The 17,424-nt window shown below is 37.4% G+C and overlaps 1 protein-coding gene across 1 annotated transcript; it reads right to left on the bottom strand.

The window, feature by feature from the left end:
* Positions 1-1,609: 1,609 nt before the first annotated feature.
* On the bottom strand, positions 1,610-14,822 carry LOC145774434 (uncharacterized). The gene is made up of 10 exons (XM_082585684.1): positions 14,700-14,822; positions 12,811-12,932; positions 12,089-12,118; positions 10,118-10,259; positions 7,266-7,417; positions 5,561-6,572; positions 5,164-5,332; positions 4,572-4,787; positions 4,057-4,202; positions 1,610-3,742 (listed from the first exon to the last, which is right to left on the bottom strand). Exons 1-10 carry the CDS (start codon positions 14,820-14,822, stop codon positions 3,131-3,133), a joined length of 2,724 nt encoding a protein of 907 aa, XP_082441810.1. The 3' UTR covers positions 1,610-3,130.
* Positions 14,823-17,424: the final 2,602 nt, after the last annotated feature.

The raw sequence follows: 17,424 nt of genomic DNA, 5'->3' as shown, positions 1-17,424 counted from the left end.
TCCGGGTCAAGTTGCGCAATCGTTACTTAAACTTGAATACAATGCAAAATAATAAATAAAACCAACCAGTTTTTGTCTTAAAACTTGGCTTATTAGCATGTTTTTGAAATGCAATACTTGAGTCTTCGAAAAAGTTAGTAAAATAAAAAAAAATTAGATTTAAAAAAAAAAACCTTTACAACTTGCCCCGGTCTCCCCTACTTCACGATGGCAGTTTGATGGTTGTAGGCTACTTCAAGATTGCCTCCCCGTCTATAATCTTCAAAGGCCTAAATCTGGATATCGCAAAATAGGCTGAAACTATAGGCTAGCATAGGCTACAATATCAAGTGATGGTAGACTAAAATTATAATCAAGCCAATGTCAATCTGAAAAAATCCTTTTTGTAGTGTGTCCGCTGTCCAAGCTTGCGCTCCAGTAGCCTAGGCTAGTTGAAACTTTGGACAGGAAGCCAATCTTCTTTTGCACCTTCAGATATGCTAGACTCTAGAGTCTACTCTAGAGAGTCTAGAGTAGACTATCAGGCTAAGTATCTTGCCTTTTAGGGCGTCGTAGGTAGCCTACTATAGGGATATCACCAGTCGGCTTAAAAAACGCTTATGCTTAGCTACAGTGGCGTACGCAGGGGGGGGCATTGGCCATGCCCCCCACCCCCCCCTTAAAAATGTTTTAGTAGTTAACGACGTAGATTAAGGCATTTAATTTGTTTTGCATTGCTCTGTCAAAGCAATTACTGTAACAATGTTGTTTTATAGACTAAGCCAATACGAAATGCATGGCCCACTCCACCTACCCCACCCCAGGTAGGCTATGTCAATGTAGCATAATGTTCTGTAAGCCTATTACAGTGATTAGTGAGAGAGAAATGGATATAGTCTAAACTAAAACCATACTGGGATATCATGAAGACATCTGGGATATCAATGGCCAGTGGCGTAGCCAAGTGGGGGTGGGGGGGGTTACAACCCCACTTGGCACGCGTGTGACGTCACGATATTGAGAATGATGCTTTCAGTCTCTTTATGCTTGGGAATGATGCTTTCAGTCTAAAAAAACTAGCCTAATTTTAAACAAAACTGCATTAAAAGAGCGAGTTTTGCCAATACCAAACATTCAAACATCTCAGCCAGGAATTAACAACACGAAAACATAGAGACTTAGCTTTATTTCCGAAAAATGCCGAAGAAAACATGATCTTATTCTTTTGCTATGCCACCTGACAGCACCATTTTACAGGAATATCCATACCCACATTTTTGTTGAAAATGCTCTCAGAATGCACCAAATTCAAAGCAATTTTTCAAAATTTTCTTGGGGAGGCCCCCCAGACCCCCCGCCGCTGGGTGTCGTTTAAAGCGAAAACGCCGTCGGGCTTCGCCCGCCGGTCGTCAAAATCCCCCCTTTCGTACGCCACTGCTTAGCTATGTTGAGTAGGCTACGGTAGCCTACCGGTAATTAAACAGTTAAAATTTCTTTTTTGAAATCATGAAATTCTCCCGTGATTCTTCCCCGGTTCTAGACCATTTGTCTAATCTAATAACTTTCTACAGTAGCCTATTATGCTACATAGACATAGACTTGAAGACGCCGCGAATGCCTATTACCGTACCAATGCAGAGAAAGATTCAATTCACTGATAACTGAGCGAGCACATAAACGGTTTATAGACTATGTATAAAAACACAACATAACCAAGCAAATCATGATTAAAAAACAAAACAACTATAAAACTGAATACAATGAACACAATATTAGGCAAAAGGTAATTTGGCCTTTTTTGTCTTGGGAGTTGTTAGTATTTTTCAAAAATGGTTGAAATAGAAACAAATTTTGACTAGTTGTTTACTGTAGGCCTACAGTAACCAACCACATCAGGCAGTGTAGCATTTTTTGTGGGTGCTTGCTTACTTTCAAGTTTAGCCTACTTGTTTGGAAGCTTGTGTCTCTGAACATTAGGTTGTGTTACTTCTCTGAAAACTTTTTCATGCATTGCACGTAAAGAGACCCACGCAAGTCTTCCAACAAGCAAAAACGGTAGGCTAGTCCTGAAATGCTGCAGTGTTCAAAAATAACCAATAACCCATTTGTAGTCTGATGATTGTAAAATTCTAATGTAGGAACAAAATGAACCTTTGATGATTAGATTTAGTTAATAAAGATTTGAAAGTACTCTACCTAATAAGGGAGAAAGTAAATATTCCCTTTTTATTAATGCTTTCATAATTAAAGAAATTTAATTTATGTTGCTAATAGGCTTCCACTGCGTCTCCATAAATAAAATTTCTATCAAAGTTGATTTTTGGGAAGGCTTAACCGCAGAACGATCATCATGGCCCAGTCTTATTTCTGAAGGCGCAGAATCAGCCTTTAAACAACGTAGGCTACACTATCTGCTGTCAAGAAACGGAAACAGTGCAAGATCAGAGCTTTGAACAAGAACTTTAGCCAATCATCCTTCCCGTGTCCATCCTGCAGCGAAAGATTCAACTCACAAATAGGCCTCATCAGTCATCTTCGCACCCATGCATGTCAACCACACAAACCTACTAAAGTTTGATTCAGTCTTGTTGGCCATTTTCAGAAACGAAGGGCGAACATCGTCATGCTACATAGTAGCCTTTTCCCAAAACTTGTGGCCTTTTCCCAAAAAGAATGCAAGCCCCGACAGTAATTTAAGCTACTTTTCAACAACTGACTTTGTGATTTGTTAATTCGATCTCGTTTAAGAAACTCCATAGCGAAGAAACTTAAACAAAATAAAAGAAAACGTGCTTGATAAAAACCGTTTTGAGTTTATCTTCTGAAAAATAACTGTCAATATAGGCTATAAAAGAAAATAGGGCAGTTCTTGCTGCCACCATAGGCAGAGCAGAATTTTAAAATAGCCTATAAGCCGAAAAACAAAGAAGTATTCAGTTTGGCTTATTTTCCTCGTATACGGTACCATAAGAAATAAGTTCAATTGAAGAAAATAATTAGGTTCAATTGCCCCTTCTGCTATTTCTGTTCCAACATTGTTCCGCTTTTATTTCTGTAGACATAAAAGTAGCTCGTCTCAACGCTGTGAGCAGCCCTACTGATTTGTGGTCTGAAGAAGATAAATTAAAGGCTAAAATTTCAAAATAAGAAATTACAAGATTGTCTCGTCATTCAAATGTTGAGGCGCGCTTTGAGGTAAAGTCGTGTCTATCATCTGTTTCTGATCTTCCTTTCCGTTTGCTTTGTTAATTGTTTTATTCGAAGCCGATGAACTCGGACTTTTTGAACTTTGACACTTATCTTCTTCACGTTCTTCGTCAATGGTGCCGTCGCTGGGTTTTCCTCCCTGGGATGACATGACACTTCTCGACATGGAAAAATGGAAGTTTTTTCTTCCTAGACGCTGAAACATTCGCGACCATCGTTCTTTGTTTCTCGCATGTCTCTCCTGGCGCGTCGCTTCTTCAGTTGTCAAGTTGTTGAGAGCAATCGCCGAATAATGCCCTTTGTCGTTAGCGCTTGCTCCCGTGCAGCGTTGAATATCTTTTCTGACTACCGTGGCTGTACTCGGAGTCTTTTTCTTCAACCATTTATGAGGACAGACACATTTGCTGACCCAATTGACCGTGAGCCGAAGATAATGACGTAGCTCTCTCTGCGTGACCGCGTAAACGATTGGATTTAAAAGAACACTGAAAAAGCTTAAAATTCTTGTTGAGGAAAGAGTGAGATGACAAAAGACTCCGTCTCTTCCCATGAATCCCTGCAAAAACAAGATAGTGGTTTGTGCTACTTTTCTTGCGATAATATCATATATTTTAACCAACAAAAAATATTATTAAACACAACAACTAATTTTTAATACAACCTTAAAGTTAACAAAAGATTGAAAGAAGTGAAAATACTGTACATATTAAGTTAATCGTTAGGCCACTGAGTTTTTTAACTTTCCAAGTTTTTAGTTAGGCTATATCTGACAAATTTCAATACCCATTTAAAAAGAAAAGATTTAGCCGACCTATAGTCATAAACCACCATGGTTCAACTTGCAATCAATTTTTAAAGTTTATGACGTACTTCAGTGACGTATATGACTGTGATGATTCGTTGAGGAAGCCAGCATATCGCAAACACCAATACGTAAGCCAGGATCGAGTTTGAAATTCTCATTTGCCTCTCCGCCTGTTTCAAGACCAGTGTTTTTCGTTTCTTTATTTCACCAGCTGCAAGATAATAATTGTTCTCTCTGAACTTGATATGACGTTGAGACTAGCAGTTGTGTTAACCAGCGTAAAATAAAATTTGTGTTTAAAACTGCTATTGCAAGAAACTGGTATAAAATTATCAAAATACAATGACTTCGGAGTAAAAGCGTACAAAGAAGGGTTGCCAACACCACCAGTTGTGTCCAGTATTGAAAAATTTCTTATGAACGGAAAATAAGGAAAAAATATGCAAGAGGTTCAAAAAGACTGGAACAAAGCTTGCTGAGACAATTGACAATGAATTCACCGGCGTAATAGCATTTTGTTGTGAAACCACATGTCATGAAAAACAAAGACTTTTGTTGCATTGGTTAAGCGTAAGATTACCTCCGCTTGTTCTCGAGGCAACTGAACAAGCCCGCTCTCTGTCAGCAAACAGGTTTGAGCTATTCCGCAGCACAGATTTTGGTTTATACACTTGTATCTTTGGCTGGTGGTCCACCAAGAGTGCTTGTGTTGAATCAACCATCGCATTTTCAACAGGTGAGGTCAAAGGGGAGGCGACCTTTATTCCATTGTTATCACCAGGACCAAGTTTAGTTTCTGTCAAAATACCAAGTAGATGTATGCTTTCAAACGTGAGCCATCATTTAAAATAGTCCCGATTAATGTCTGATAGAGATCTGAAGTCTGTGATAATCAAGACTTTCGCGTTTGCTTGCAAATAACTTGCATTTGCGTATTTTCAATAACTTACACTTGAACAGAAAAAATAATTATCACCTATTGACATTGGCATGGATGTGACAAAACAAGTCATCTTGACTGAAGTAGATTAAAAAAGGTGTTAAACTATTATCAAAGATTCGAAAGCAATTTACAAAACTTTACATTTCAACACTTAACCTTGACAAAGATTGATAAAATTAATATTGGTTTGCAAGAGATAGGCTTAGACCTATCACTCGCACGGTCAAACCTTTATATTTGTCTACTCTGTCACAGTCACTCTTCATCTTTTTGTCTTGACCAAGAGTGTTGTTCTTGAAAACTTCGCTTGACCACCGTCTAGCGGAAGCGTGGTGGTTGTGTGAACATCCGCTACCAGTCATACTATCATCAGCCGAACAGGCTCGTTGAAAACACACCTAGTGACACAAAAGCTCATTTTAAGTATTTTGCTAGGCTGAATAAAAACTTCTCGAATGAAAGCTTTGAATACACCCACTGGCAACACTCAAACTGATTTTTTTCCAAAAATTGAAATTTTTCATGTTTCAGCAAAAACAGTAGGCTAGGCTTGTTTCACAAGCATAACTTTTGCAAAAAAGTGAAATCGAAGGAAGAATAGTCATGTTAACAGTGAACTTATGTACCTTTCCGTCGTTGTGTAGAAACAATGGTGCAGAGAGTCTCACACCTGGACTTGGACTTGCTGTATGAAGCGAAGTCAAATCCGTTGGAAAGCTTTCTGCTGAACTGGCTGATTCGCGAATTTGCATGACCGAGAACGATGACAAGTGCGGCCGGGATTCGGTCGCCTCAGGCCCGCAAACGTGGCACGGTGACGTCGATGGTGTGGCTGGTTGAAGCTTGATTGTTGCGCCTTCCGGCTTCCCTTTCTTGCCATCGAGCAGTTGTTTCTGCTCTTTGCTGCGTTGATTTTTTTCGGTCTTGTATCTATTTTTAACCTTTCTTATCATCACTGGCGATCGTTTGTAAATGCCAGAGGCTTCTCCTTCCAGCTTACTTTCACTTTTTTGACCGAAATGCCGAAGAAAACTCGACATTCGCCTGACAGTTGAATCTTCATTGCCTTCGTCGCCAGCATCACTTCCCAGTCTATGTCTGGCTCTGTTTCCAATCATGAAAGCAATGGCTAAATTTGTCACCATGATAGCAGCAAATGGCATGAAAAACCCAATCACAAGGTTGACTATCACTTGATAGTATTTTGCACGCGTTGAAAGGCGGGGATCACACAGATTGTCAATGTCTCGATTACTAACAATGTCAGTAAGTATCGTCACTGAAGCGTTCAGGAACATTTTGTAATAGGCTATTGGAAAGTCTACACTTTCGTCGAAATCGAAGTCTTCATCATCAAACTCACCCTCATCACCCTCCCAAGGGTCGTCCAAATGATGGTCATACAAACTGTCCGGAAACGCATAGCTGGAATTTAGGGTCTCTGGTATATCCTTGGCGAAAAATTCCATCATTTTTGCTTCCACGCTACCATTATACTTTTTGTCATACTCCATCATAATGCGAAGACAATCCTTCACAGACACTCCGTCGTGATCTCTCACAAAGGAATCATTGCTTGCCATTGCGTAGCGGAGAGGCTCGGTGCAAGAAATTAAGTTTGAAGACATTGTAGAAAGTCTGTTAACGAGAAAGTGGTACAGCTTTAATTGGTGTATGCTAGCGCTTTTAACTCAGCAACACTAAATAGTTAGCCTGCATATGTTTTGGGACACAACCATGACTGGTGCAACGTGGTAGGCTACGTTGTCTAGCAAAGCTCAGTCACATCAACCAATAAAGAAATATGATTTTTTTTTTAATAATTGAGAGAAAATGAAGTAAGTTTGACATCAGTGCATTAGCAAATCAACCAGGTCTATGCGCTATGACACTCAAAGACTGCATTTGATTAGCCTTGACAACATATCGCTAATTCAAAATTGACGTATAATTTTTATTTGTTGCGTTGATTAATGAGTCAAACATTTCCACACCGAAAAAACTAAACATTGACTTCAACTTGTATTTGGTACAAACAAGCTGCGATAAAAATCGATGCAAAAATGTTCGCGCAAACGCCTACTTACAATATTTGTAAAATTTTGATTCTTTCTTTGCTTTTTTATGATCACAACCAACATGTAGGCTACTGGTGCGCTAAAGGCAATATGTCGAGCCATAGCCATAAATGTAAACTGTAGGCCTAATAGGCTGCACATGCCGATTTTCTGTTTGATTAATAAGCCAACGACAAAGCACATCGCATTTGCAGCAAATGATTCCACAAGAGATTAAAATCATCCAGTTAAATCCGGTTCGCACAAGACTCACCCAGAATTGTATTCTTTTGTTGCATTCAAATTTTGCAACATCAAATCAGTTTGTTCGCTTTTCGTGATCAAATCTGGATCGATAAAGCTTGGTAGAGAGCATGCCAAAGCCAACAACCACATGAGAATACTGATCGCACAAATAAACTTTCGCTGAAAAAAAAAGTCTCTTGTCAGTCAATGCTGTTGGCAATGATAATGATATTGCTTCAAGTATTCAGAACAGATATCATGAGAATGGTAGAAATTTTGCTCAAAATGCAACTAATAAACTTCTTAAAATGCTTTGAAATTACACCGTTTTCATCTTTATTGGGAAAATACTAAGCTAACATATTCGATTGGAAAATAACTAAAATGTTGTGTTATATACGTGTAGGCTACTGCTAATTTGAGAACAATTTTAAAACTCGAAAAATTAAAAACAATTTATTTAGCTAGTAACAGATAGCTCAACCAATTTAGCTTCTTCATTTTGAGGTCTTTATTCAGGATTAATAATAATAGGTCTACTGTAAGATTTTTTGTGAAACAATTGGTTATCATATAACATTCACACAATTTCTCCTTTAACGGCAATTTGGATCTATTTCTCAAATCCGCGAATGATGAACAGTAAGCTTTCCTTGACAAGTTATTTCTATAGGCCTACCCAGTTTGAAGTGAATGCTGTAAAAGGACTTAATAAAAGTATTGAGAGCAATACAAACACCAAAATATATACATTTTTGTCATTTTTTGATTCTTCTTTATAACTCCAAGCCTGCAATCATTTTCGAAACAACCTTTTGGCAAAATGGGTTTAATATCCGAGAGAAAGCGATTGGGGCCTCTTGTTTGTGATTTCCTGCATGCAGTTCGTTTACAACTTGAGTCATATTCGTTTTGTTCAGGTTGAGTTTCTGACCTTTCGAAGCTTTTTAAATATGCCGATGACAGTAATAGATTATAAAATATTCATTGAATTGAATAGCGATGTATACATTAACTTTGGTCAACTCCGTCAATCTGACGGGCTTTGAATTCTTTTTGCAAACCAAAGTGATGAATATTGATCACCGAAATTACAACATATGGAATGGTCAAACAAAGACGTTTCAAAGTTACATTCATCTTAAAGTCTTTAAAGTATCCGTTTTCAAGAAAACGTACGTCGCTCTTCAATTATTTACAAAACTAGGACTGCAAAGTGAAAAAAATTAACCAAACAACTTCCAGATGGCATAGAACAATATGTCCTCCTGTACCCCATTGTGTGCTGGATCCTATGCAGTACGACTGAGATATTAACTGAGCAAAGTTTCAAATGGCTAGCTAACAAATGAATTATGCCGGTAATAGGGGTGTTCAATTTCGATTTTCGATTCGATTCGATTTCGATTAAGGTGATATTCGAAATTCGTTTTTCGTATCGGACATATTCGAAATTATAGCCGCCCTTTTGGCTGAACGCGGTTGAAAGTAACGCGAGTGGCGCGAAATCTGTCTTGTCGCATTTTGCAAGCGAAAAAGACTTCGACGCATGCGCATCGTCGATCACGTGACTATCACACGCTCTCGCTGGTCCAACGGCCAGTCGTGCACCAGGGATGCCAGGTTGGCATTTTTAATGCCAAATTTCACAAATTTCTCAAGAATGAAGATAGCTAGGTTGTGCAATAGCAGAAAGTGTAGGGTGAGCTTTGTCGCAGTTTTATCCATTTTTTACCGAATCCATAGGCGCCTAAGCCGTGGGGGCAGGGCCGTAGCCAGACCGCAGAGCAAGGGGGGGCAACTTTTTTTTAGGGGGGCCCGAAAAAATTTAAAGGGGCAAAATCATTATAATTGCAGCTGTTGCTCGAGAATGTTGAGACTTTGCCAAGGGGGGGCGACATTTTTTTCAAGGGGTGAGAGGCCCCCTTGGCTGCGGGCCTGCGTGGGGGCAACTTTTTATGCTGTATTGATACATAAAACAACAGATGAACTAGCGATCGGCAGCAGGAAAACACTTTTTGAATGCAAACCGCAACAGCTTCGCGATAAATAATCTCTAGAACGAGTTGCGATGCTACAATCCAACACCAGACAACAAAATCTGTCATTTTTACATTGATTTAATATCTGCAGACTTTGAAGCAATCTAAAAATGACTGATTTGCTGCCTGGGACATAGCAAAAATCTACCATTTTTTGTCGATTCAATGTCATCAGATGTTGAATGCACCCAAAAACAACATAATTTGCTACGTAGACGGAGCGTGCGTTTAGCTTAATGCGCTTGCAAACATACTCGATGTCGCTTTCGGGTCGAAACCTCTGCACTCTGCAGTGAAATGTCGCGGCAGTGAATCGCTCGCTGTGAAAATGAACTTGAAGTGTTTGGGATCCCAGCGACCTCGGCTCCAGCGGAGCGATCGTTTTCAAAAGCTGGCCTGACCGTCACGAAACTGAGATCCGACTGACGGGTGACCATGTCGATCAGCTTGTGTTCATAAACACCAACATGGGCCTGGAGCTGTAGACGTTATTTTGTGTTCTTTTTTCGCAAATTTTCATGTCTTTTTTTCGCGTTTTCTAGCGAATTTTCATGTCGTTTCATTCAATAAAATCACATTTTGCAATTTGGTGAATAGTTGTGATATTCGAAATCGAAATTCGAAAATCGAAAATAAATTGAATTTCGAATTTCGAATATTCAAATAATCGAAATTGAACACCCCTAGCCCGGTAACAATAAGTATTATCAGTCATATTTTAATTTTGATGAACTTTCAGATGAGTTAGTCAATATACTACCTCTTCTGCAAGCTATTATTACTTCAAAAACGTTTAACGATCAACACAAAAACTTAATCTCCAACTTTATTCACTCACATTAAACTCATATCGTTGGCAGCGGAGTGATTTCCAAACCGCTACACACCGTTCTGTGCTCATGGTAGCCAGCAAGAATATGTTGTTGTAGTAATGAAAGTTGTACATCGCATAAGTGAAACGGTAAACGGAAAAGTTCCTCCTCTCACTTTTGGACATTTCATTTGCAGAGGTTTCAGAGGAGGTCGATTCTGTTATTGAAAAACAAAATAGCACATGTTTAAATGGCCACCAGCAAACAAGCGACAGTTGAATTAAATTATTCTTAACATGAGTTTAATATTGCCTAATGTGAAGATTCAGCAAGGGAAAAATGGTTAGGTTAAATCATTAAAAACTTAGACATTGGTATTTAGACAAATCATTAGAAATTATGTCTATTTGGTATTTTGAAACAAATTACTGGTCATCTATGTTTTCTGTTTCTTTTAAGTAATATATAGCATGTAGGCTATTACGGGTATTAGTTTTCAAACACAAGGCTACTGCTCTTATTTTTTCTTAAATTTAGTTTTAAAAATGAAGTCATATTACAAAATGTGATATCAATGTTAAGCAAAGTTGGTGATACAAATTCGTATGGCAACAGCACTTGATACATTTTGTCAAACAGGATTTTTAAAATACAATTCAAATTACTACGGTTTTAACGTTTGTATACTAGAAAGCAATAAAACTACTATCATCTTTGTGACCAGTGAAATCAGAGATAAACTAACCCATTAACACATTGGAAAATATAGAAAAATGGTGGAACTTTGAGATTGCAAACAAAACGAAACGTTAGCACTTTTCCAAAAAATTAGATCTTTAGAAATGTTACATTTCTTGTTCGATTAACAAAACCTGAAAAAGCTTTTCTTCTCCACAAAAGCTCTTTCGGAGTAGGCTATACGTTTATGTCGATTTGATCTGCTGTGAAGCAATCGATATCCTGAATCACACACGTACGGAGAAAAATCTTGTTAAAGTAGTCAGCTCCTCAAAACCACTTGTGTTGATTCAATGTAAAATCGAGTAAAAGTAATCAAACAAAACTTACAAATTTGGAAATTTTGTTTAAGCAGCAGAACATTTCTGCTACAAGTAAACATTGTAGCCTATGAAGGAAAATCAATACTACGGCGCAAGGGAAAAGGACACCGATAAACTGAACGCAAATTTTAGGCCCACCATTAGCTCTTTGAGGCTACCATTCACCGCTGCTTATTCTGCATGCTAAATACCTGTATATTTAAGATAAAGTTAATGGGAGTATTTATGAAGAATCTGCCCCTTCTTAGTTGGCACAAAGCCACTGGTTGTGCCACTTGGAGCAAATCAGAATTCGCAATGACACCTTTTCAGTTTATGCAAAGTATCCAGACAGCAAAATCCGTCATATTTGCATTGATTCAACGTCTGCAATATCTGCAGACGTTGAATCAATGCAAAAAGGACGGATTTTGCTGTCTGAGATAACGTATGCAAGTTTTCACATACAAAAAGCAAACGCCAAAACTGTTACGAAAGACAAGTTCGATCATTAAAATGTCAATGCTCGCATAAACGCCTCAAGACAAGCAGCTTTGGTGTTCCTGGTTTTAGAGAACTGTGTCAAGTTATAACATTAGAAGTTAACCGTAAACAAGCAAAGTGAAGAAAACTTTTCATTTTGCGTCGTTTCAATGTCACAAACCGTAGCGTTGACATGACTGTATTCTTGTCAAATTGGTTACGTCATTAGCTATAAAAAAAACTAAGACCAGCCGCGTCGCAGTGCAAACGCCAAGCTAGTTGTCATATTGCAGAACAAAAAAATACTGCCAGTGTCGCATTGCAGTAGAAAGTAGATGTTTAAATTTTCACCGTTTGCAACTGGTAATTGAGGATTTGACCGCCACCCTTTCACCCGTTAATCCAATTGGCACATATAATTTAGTGACCTTTTTGTCATTCTGGCTTCTGAGCTGTGATGTCAAATATAACTACTGCGGTGGGCATTCGGGATTTAGAGCCCGACTGTGTTCGAAAGAATTTCTTTTTAGCGTTTGCGTTTTAATGGATCCAGGCCGGTGGCACTTGTCACGTGGCCCTGGAAAAAACATGTGATTGTTTTTCTAAATCCGTTCCTGTATGAAACAAGGTGAGAGAGCACGATATATTCAGTATGTGGTTAACGTCTTTAAAATAAAATCGCATGTTTTGGAGTAAGTACGATAAGTAGAAAGTCAAGAGTTGCTTTTACAGTATGTGACTTTGGAAGTAAGGTTTCAAACAATACTGAGATGTAGTTCATTTAGTCTAAAGTGCCTCAACTTCAAAAATTTCGTTTGATTATTTCTAGTTTTTATAACGACCCAACACTGTTGCAAAAAAATAGTGACCCAGCTGGGTGACTATGTAAGAAGTTTTCGTTAATTCAACATCACATGTTAAACCAAAATAACAAGAATTGATTTTATAAAGAGGGGAGCGTTCTACCTGGCTATCAGCACAAGGTTGAGCACTCACTAGCACAGCGAGCTAAGTCGGTGGTAGAAAATCCCTTGTGGCATGAATCAGTGGTGCGATACTGACGAGCTCAGCCTCATGGGCAAAACATGGCATTTATAACTGACAATTCTTGCTACACTCAACTGCGAGAAACAAAAAGAATTGATTTTGTTAACTAAGACCGTAACCTACCATTGTTTAATTGCGTTGTTCCATACATTTTGCTTTCTGAAGGGAGTTCATCCAAATACATGGCCGCCATAATCAACCAAACGATACAGACCAAAAAATCAGTGATTGCTATTTGAATCATGTACGTTGTGTAGACAGAGTTTCGCACCTGCAAAGTAAAATTGTGCAGACAAGTTAAAGTCATAATAATCAAATTGTTTAACATTGAAACAGTATTCGTTCAACATAAATTTAATTAAGGCTGGTAAAAGTATATTACACCCTCTGCCCCAAAATGCTCATACGGCAATGAATTGATTTAACTTTAATTACCCTATACAATATGATCTGCAGCCTATTCGAAAAGTTAAACGTTAATTGGAAGGTAAAATAGGTAAGACAGTTTGTTAAACGTGTTTTGTTGTCTTAAAGCAGGAATTTCGGTATAAAATTGGTTACTTCAGATTTGATGAACATTAGCCTGGCTGTTGTGAGAATCAAGATCAAATCTTTGAAAAACACCGCAAGCAGCTAACGCAAATAAACGTAACATGTCTGCGATACAATATAGATTTGGATGGAAAGATTTTTGATTTATCACAGGGCCGTAGCCACATGGAGGTTGGGGGGAATCGCCCCCCAAAAATTTATCTTGCTTTTAAAAAAATGGTTAAATATTATTACAACGTTTTAATTAGTGTTGAATGACGTTTGCACCCCGACAGTTGCTTTTTTTCAGTAAAGTTTTCTTTCTCCCTACGTCACCGATTTCTTATGAAACGAGATAGCAATGCCTACCCTACGGTAACGTGTGCATGAAAAAGTAGCAAGTGGCTTGTTAAACATAGGCCCAAAGCAGTTTGAAACGCATGTTCATACTGATTAAAAATTAATGAGCCCAAAGTGCAGAAACTAAGTTCATGTTCATCAAGCGTTTCGAATACTAAATTGTTTTCATCGTCAGTGCAATGCAATAACACTTCAATCTATTCAATAGCACTGAAGATGAAAGTAGTTTAGATTTTGTAAAGTTTGCTAAACTTGAGTTTAGTTTCTACATGAGTCAGATTTACGTTACATAACTCAACTTTTGTGAGAGTATCAATAAATGAATTGCTAGTTTGTTATCCGAAAAAATTGACGTGCGGGTAAAACGCTGCATTTCATTTATAACCGATTAATTATTTAGCGTTTTAAAATTTACATTTAGACATTAACGGATCCAACGACAGATCAAAAATATAAAGATCTTTGAACACAAAATCATTGAAAACTTGTCAAGACAGGCTCACTATCAAAACAGAAAACAAACTCAAATTTAGCGTGCTAGAATTAAAATGTTCGATTTTTGCTGTTTTACAGGTACAGTAAGTCGATGCATCCATTAGCTTTTAGCGTATGTCTTTCAAATTGTAGGCTGTTAGAAGCATGCAATAAATTAACTGTCTGCCAAGAATAGACTTAAACCTTTGGTGGGTTTGTTTGAAACTTGTCTTGCTTAAAACTAATAGCAGTGTTACAATATATATAATAAACATCGACCGGGAAACACGGCAAAATGTGAATTTAAAATAAGCAATAGACAGCGTAATTTGAAAAAAGTCACTAAACTAACAAATTGGTACATAATACGTAGTTGTTGTTGTTTTGTATGACGCTATAAGCCCGAGCATTTTCATTTAGCCAATCCATGAGGAGGTTGTTGCATTGGTGGGCTGTGGGGTATCATCCTTAGTGGCATCCTCCTCATAATACTTAGTGCTAATCTTTTTCACATGGGTAGGCCTATGAGGAAAATTTCAAGTCCTTATCCCTAAAACGCTCGTGCATGCATGAACTACAGTGAAATGCGCTCGGTGCTTGTATATTATGTACAGTATTTACAAAGTACCATGACAAATATGGCATCATGCAAATAACAAGAATTATACCTTACCTGTTTTTTTCTGAAGAACAGCACCAGCAGTAAAATGTTCAAGACCATGCCACAGACACATAGAAATAACACAGTGACGTAATGTGCCATGGCTATGTCTATATGTATTTGTAAGGATTCCATCATTTCCATTAGGCCCAATTGTTCGCGTTTGTAAGTTATTGATACTTACTTAAAAAGCAAGTATTAAATTACTTCAGCTGTTTTGTCAGTTTCAACTTCAAATCATTCCCCTATTTATTTCTGACAAATAAATTGAAGTTAGTCACATCATGAAGACTTCAACATGTTGATCTTTGTGTCTGGGCCTGCACCAACGGTTCAAAGCTTTTGCACTTACAACTATGCAAGACTGTCAGGATTAAGCTCTCAAAGAACCTTTATCTTCGTCCGAGGATAAAGATTCTAACAAATAAACATGTCACCTTGCCACAACGCAGTAGTCCTGTGGTTTACGAAATAACCAATTAACCGATATTTCAATAACTTTCTGCCAGAACTGTAACTCTAAAACTGCTAACTAAAATTAATACAGGCCTCTCTTTATTTCCTTCCATTTCACAGAAAATTTTATAACATTGCCATAGAGTGGCAAGTAAGAAAAAGTATTGCTTTCAAAAACTCAACCAAACCTGTTACGACCAGTTTTGCAAAATATCACAAATATGCTTGCATCTTCAGGCGACGTTGCCTTTATGACATAACCTTTGACATAATATGTACAGCAAACAAAACTACAAAATTGTGAGAGTTGTTTAGTTTAGCTAGTGTAAAATACAAAAAATCGTACTGCTCAAAACAACATTGACACCAATTTTTCAACAACAAAAATGATCTCAGAACAACTACCGCACTTTTTCTCTGCAGCATTTTCAGTTGTGATTTTATGTCTGGAAAGAATGATATAAAATATTCATTCAGAGATCAAACTGATAAAATTAAAATTTTGAAATTTGATGCCCAGAAATATCGATTTTGCAAAAACGTTGTTTGTCACCCAAATTGTTGTGTGTAAACACATAAGTGATATAGATTCATTAATAAATAGCAGCTGTCATCGGCTGTGATTTGCAGCAATGGATGGTCATTTATTTTTGTTTGGATGAAAAACAAACGTACATAAGAAAACACCGTGTGTACCAATGCCAAAACGACTAATTTTCTGTCTGGCGACTACTACTGTTCAAGTGTTCAAGACTAACTACTGTCCCAAATTTTAAGTGTTTTTTTAATGCAAATTAACATGTTTAATTTGGTAGCCTAAGTTATTATCACCAGGCTCATTCATAGCACTTGGTTTGTTCTCGAAACTGTTTGTACGTTATACGCTATGCAGAAATTTTAAATCATCATCTGATTATTAGTATTTTATTATTCATTATCATGATTATTTTTATCAGTCAATCATCATTCATTGTTTTCTTATTAAAAAGAACAATGGTGTAGCAACCCAGCTGGAAAAACTTGCTATTTTTGACATCCTGAAATGGACACCATCCAGAGCTATAGCGTACGAATGCATTGTCATTTTTAAGCTGTCATTTAAAGGAGGCAATCAATTTTAACAAGACAAAAGTTGTTCCATCAGTGTCAGTTTTTCAGATGTTGACCATGAAAATTTCAACAAATTTTCTGGTTTGCTTTGTTGACAATCGGGTGGCACTTTTTTTGGTGCCGCTCCGGGCCGTTATATTTTTACTTTTGTGGAAATAAATAATTTGATGCTTCGGACGATTAAACTAAACTAAGCAAAACGACGCGAATGGAACTAAATAATTTTATTTATTGATTCACTGAAACCAAGTGACACTAAATAGATATTTCAGTATATTCCTTTCATTTAAGCTACTTTAAGCTTTGAACTTTTTATAAAAATTATTTCATGTGTTTGGTTGACATCAACAAAAATTAGACTACAGTAATGGAATTTATGTTTTCTACTAAAAGTTTTGAAATGTTTGGGACTGCGAGTCTCGAATTTCCGCTATGACTCGACTCGCACTGACTCAAATTTCTCAAGTCAGTGGAGCAGGAGTCAGAATTTTTTGGCAAAAACAAGACCCGGAGCCTATTTTTTTGCCAGTTAGTACGTTTAGCACACAAATATTTACGTTGTACTCTCTCATTGTCATTTTGTGTACTTCTATGGATTTTTTTCCAAGCAGTAATTTTGTCTTTGTTTTGTCCTGTTCCTGTTTTTCTTTTCATGACAGGAAATAGTGAAGGTATAAGTGTAAAACACTATAAAAAGTTGTGATTCATGGCTTGCGTTCGGAGTCGGAGTGGAGTTTGCAGTCAATATCCTCAAAATATCTAGGGCAGAAGTGGAGTCTAGATTCACAGACAACGGCGTCGGAGTAGGCTAGAGCAGAAATCCAAAAAACCTGACTCCGAACACCTTTGCATTTTACAACAATCAAAAAGTGAGCGGTGTTTAATTACTCTGAAAGTGTTTCGTTCCGGTTTTGAAATACCTCAGAGTTTTACATTGAAGCCACAACTCGAAAACATAATTTTCTTACAAGAAGCCAACTTATTTTTAAGGCAATTAAGAGTGACTACTCAAGACAGACAAAACAAGTTGTGAAAATAAAACAGATTTTTTTTCCTTGTTGCAATGGAATTTAATCAACCTGTGACTTATTTTCATAGCTGTTTTGAGCGATGCGGCTCCACTGCTAATTAGATCTGATACTGTCAAAAATATTTATCACTTCTCAATCAA

Source organism: Aplidium turbinatum, chromosome 7 (assembly GCF_918807975.1).
Source record: "Aplidium turbinatum chromosome 7, kaAplTurb1.1, whole genome shotgun sequence".
NCBI lineage: Eukaryota > Metazoa > Chordata > Ascidiacea > Aplousobranchia > Polyclinidae > Aplidium > Aplidium turbinatum.
This window is presented reverse-complemented; position numbering and strand designations above follow the sequence as displayed.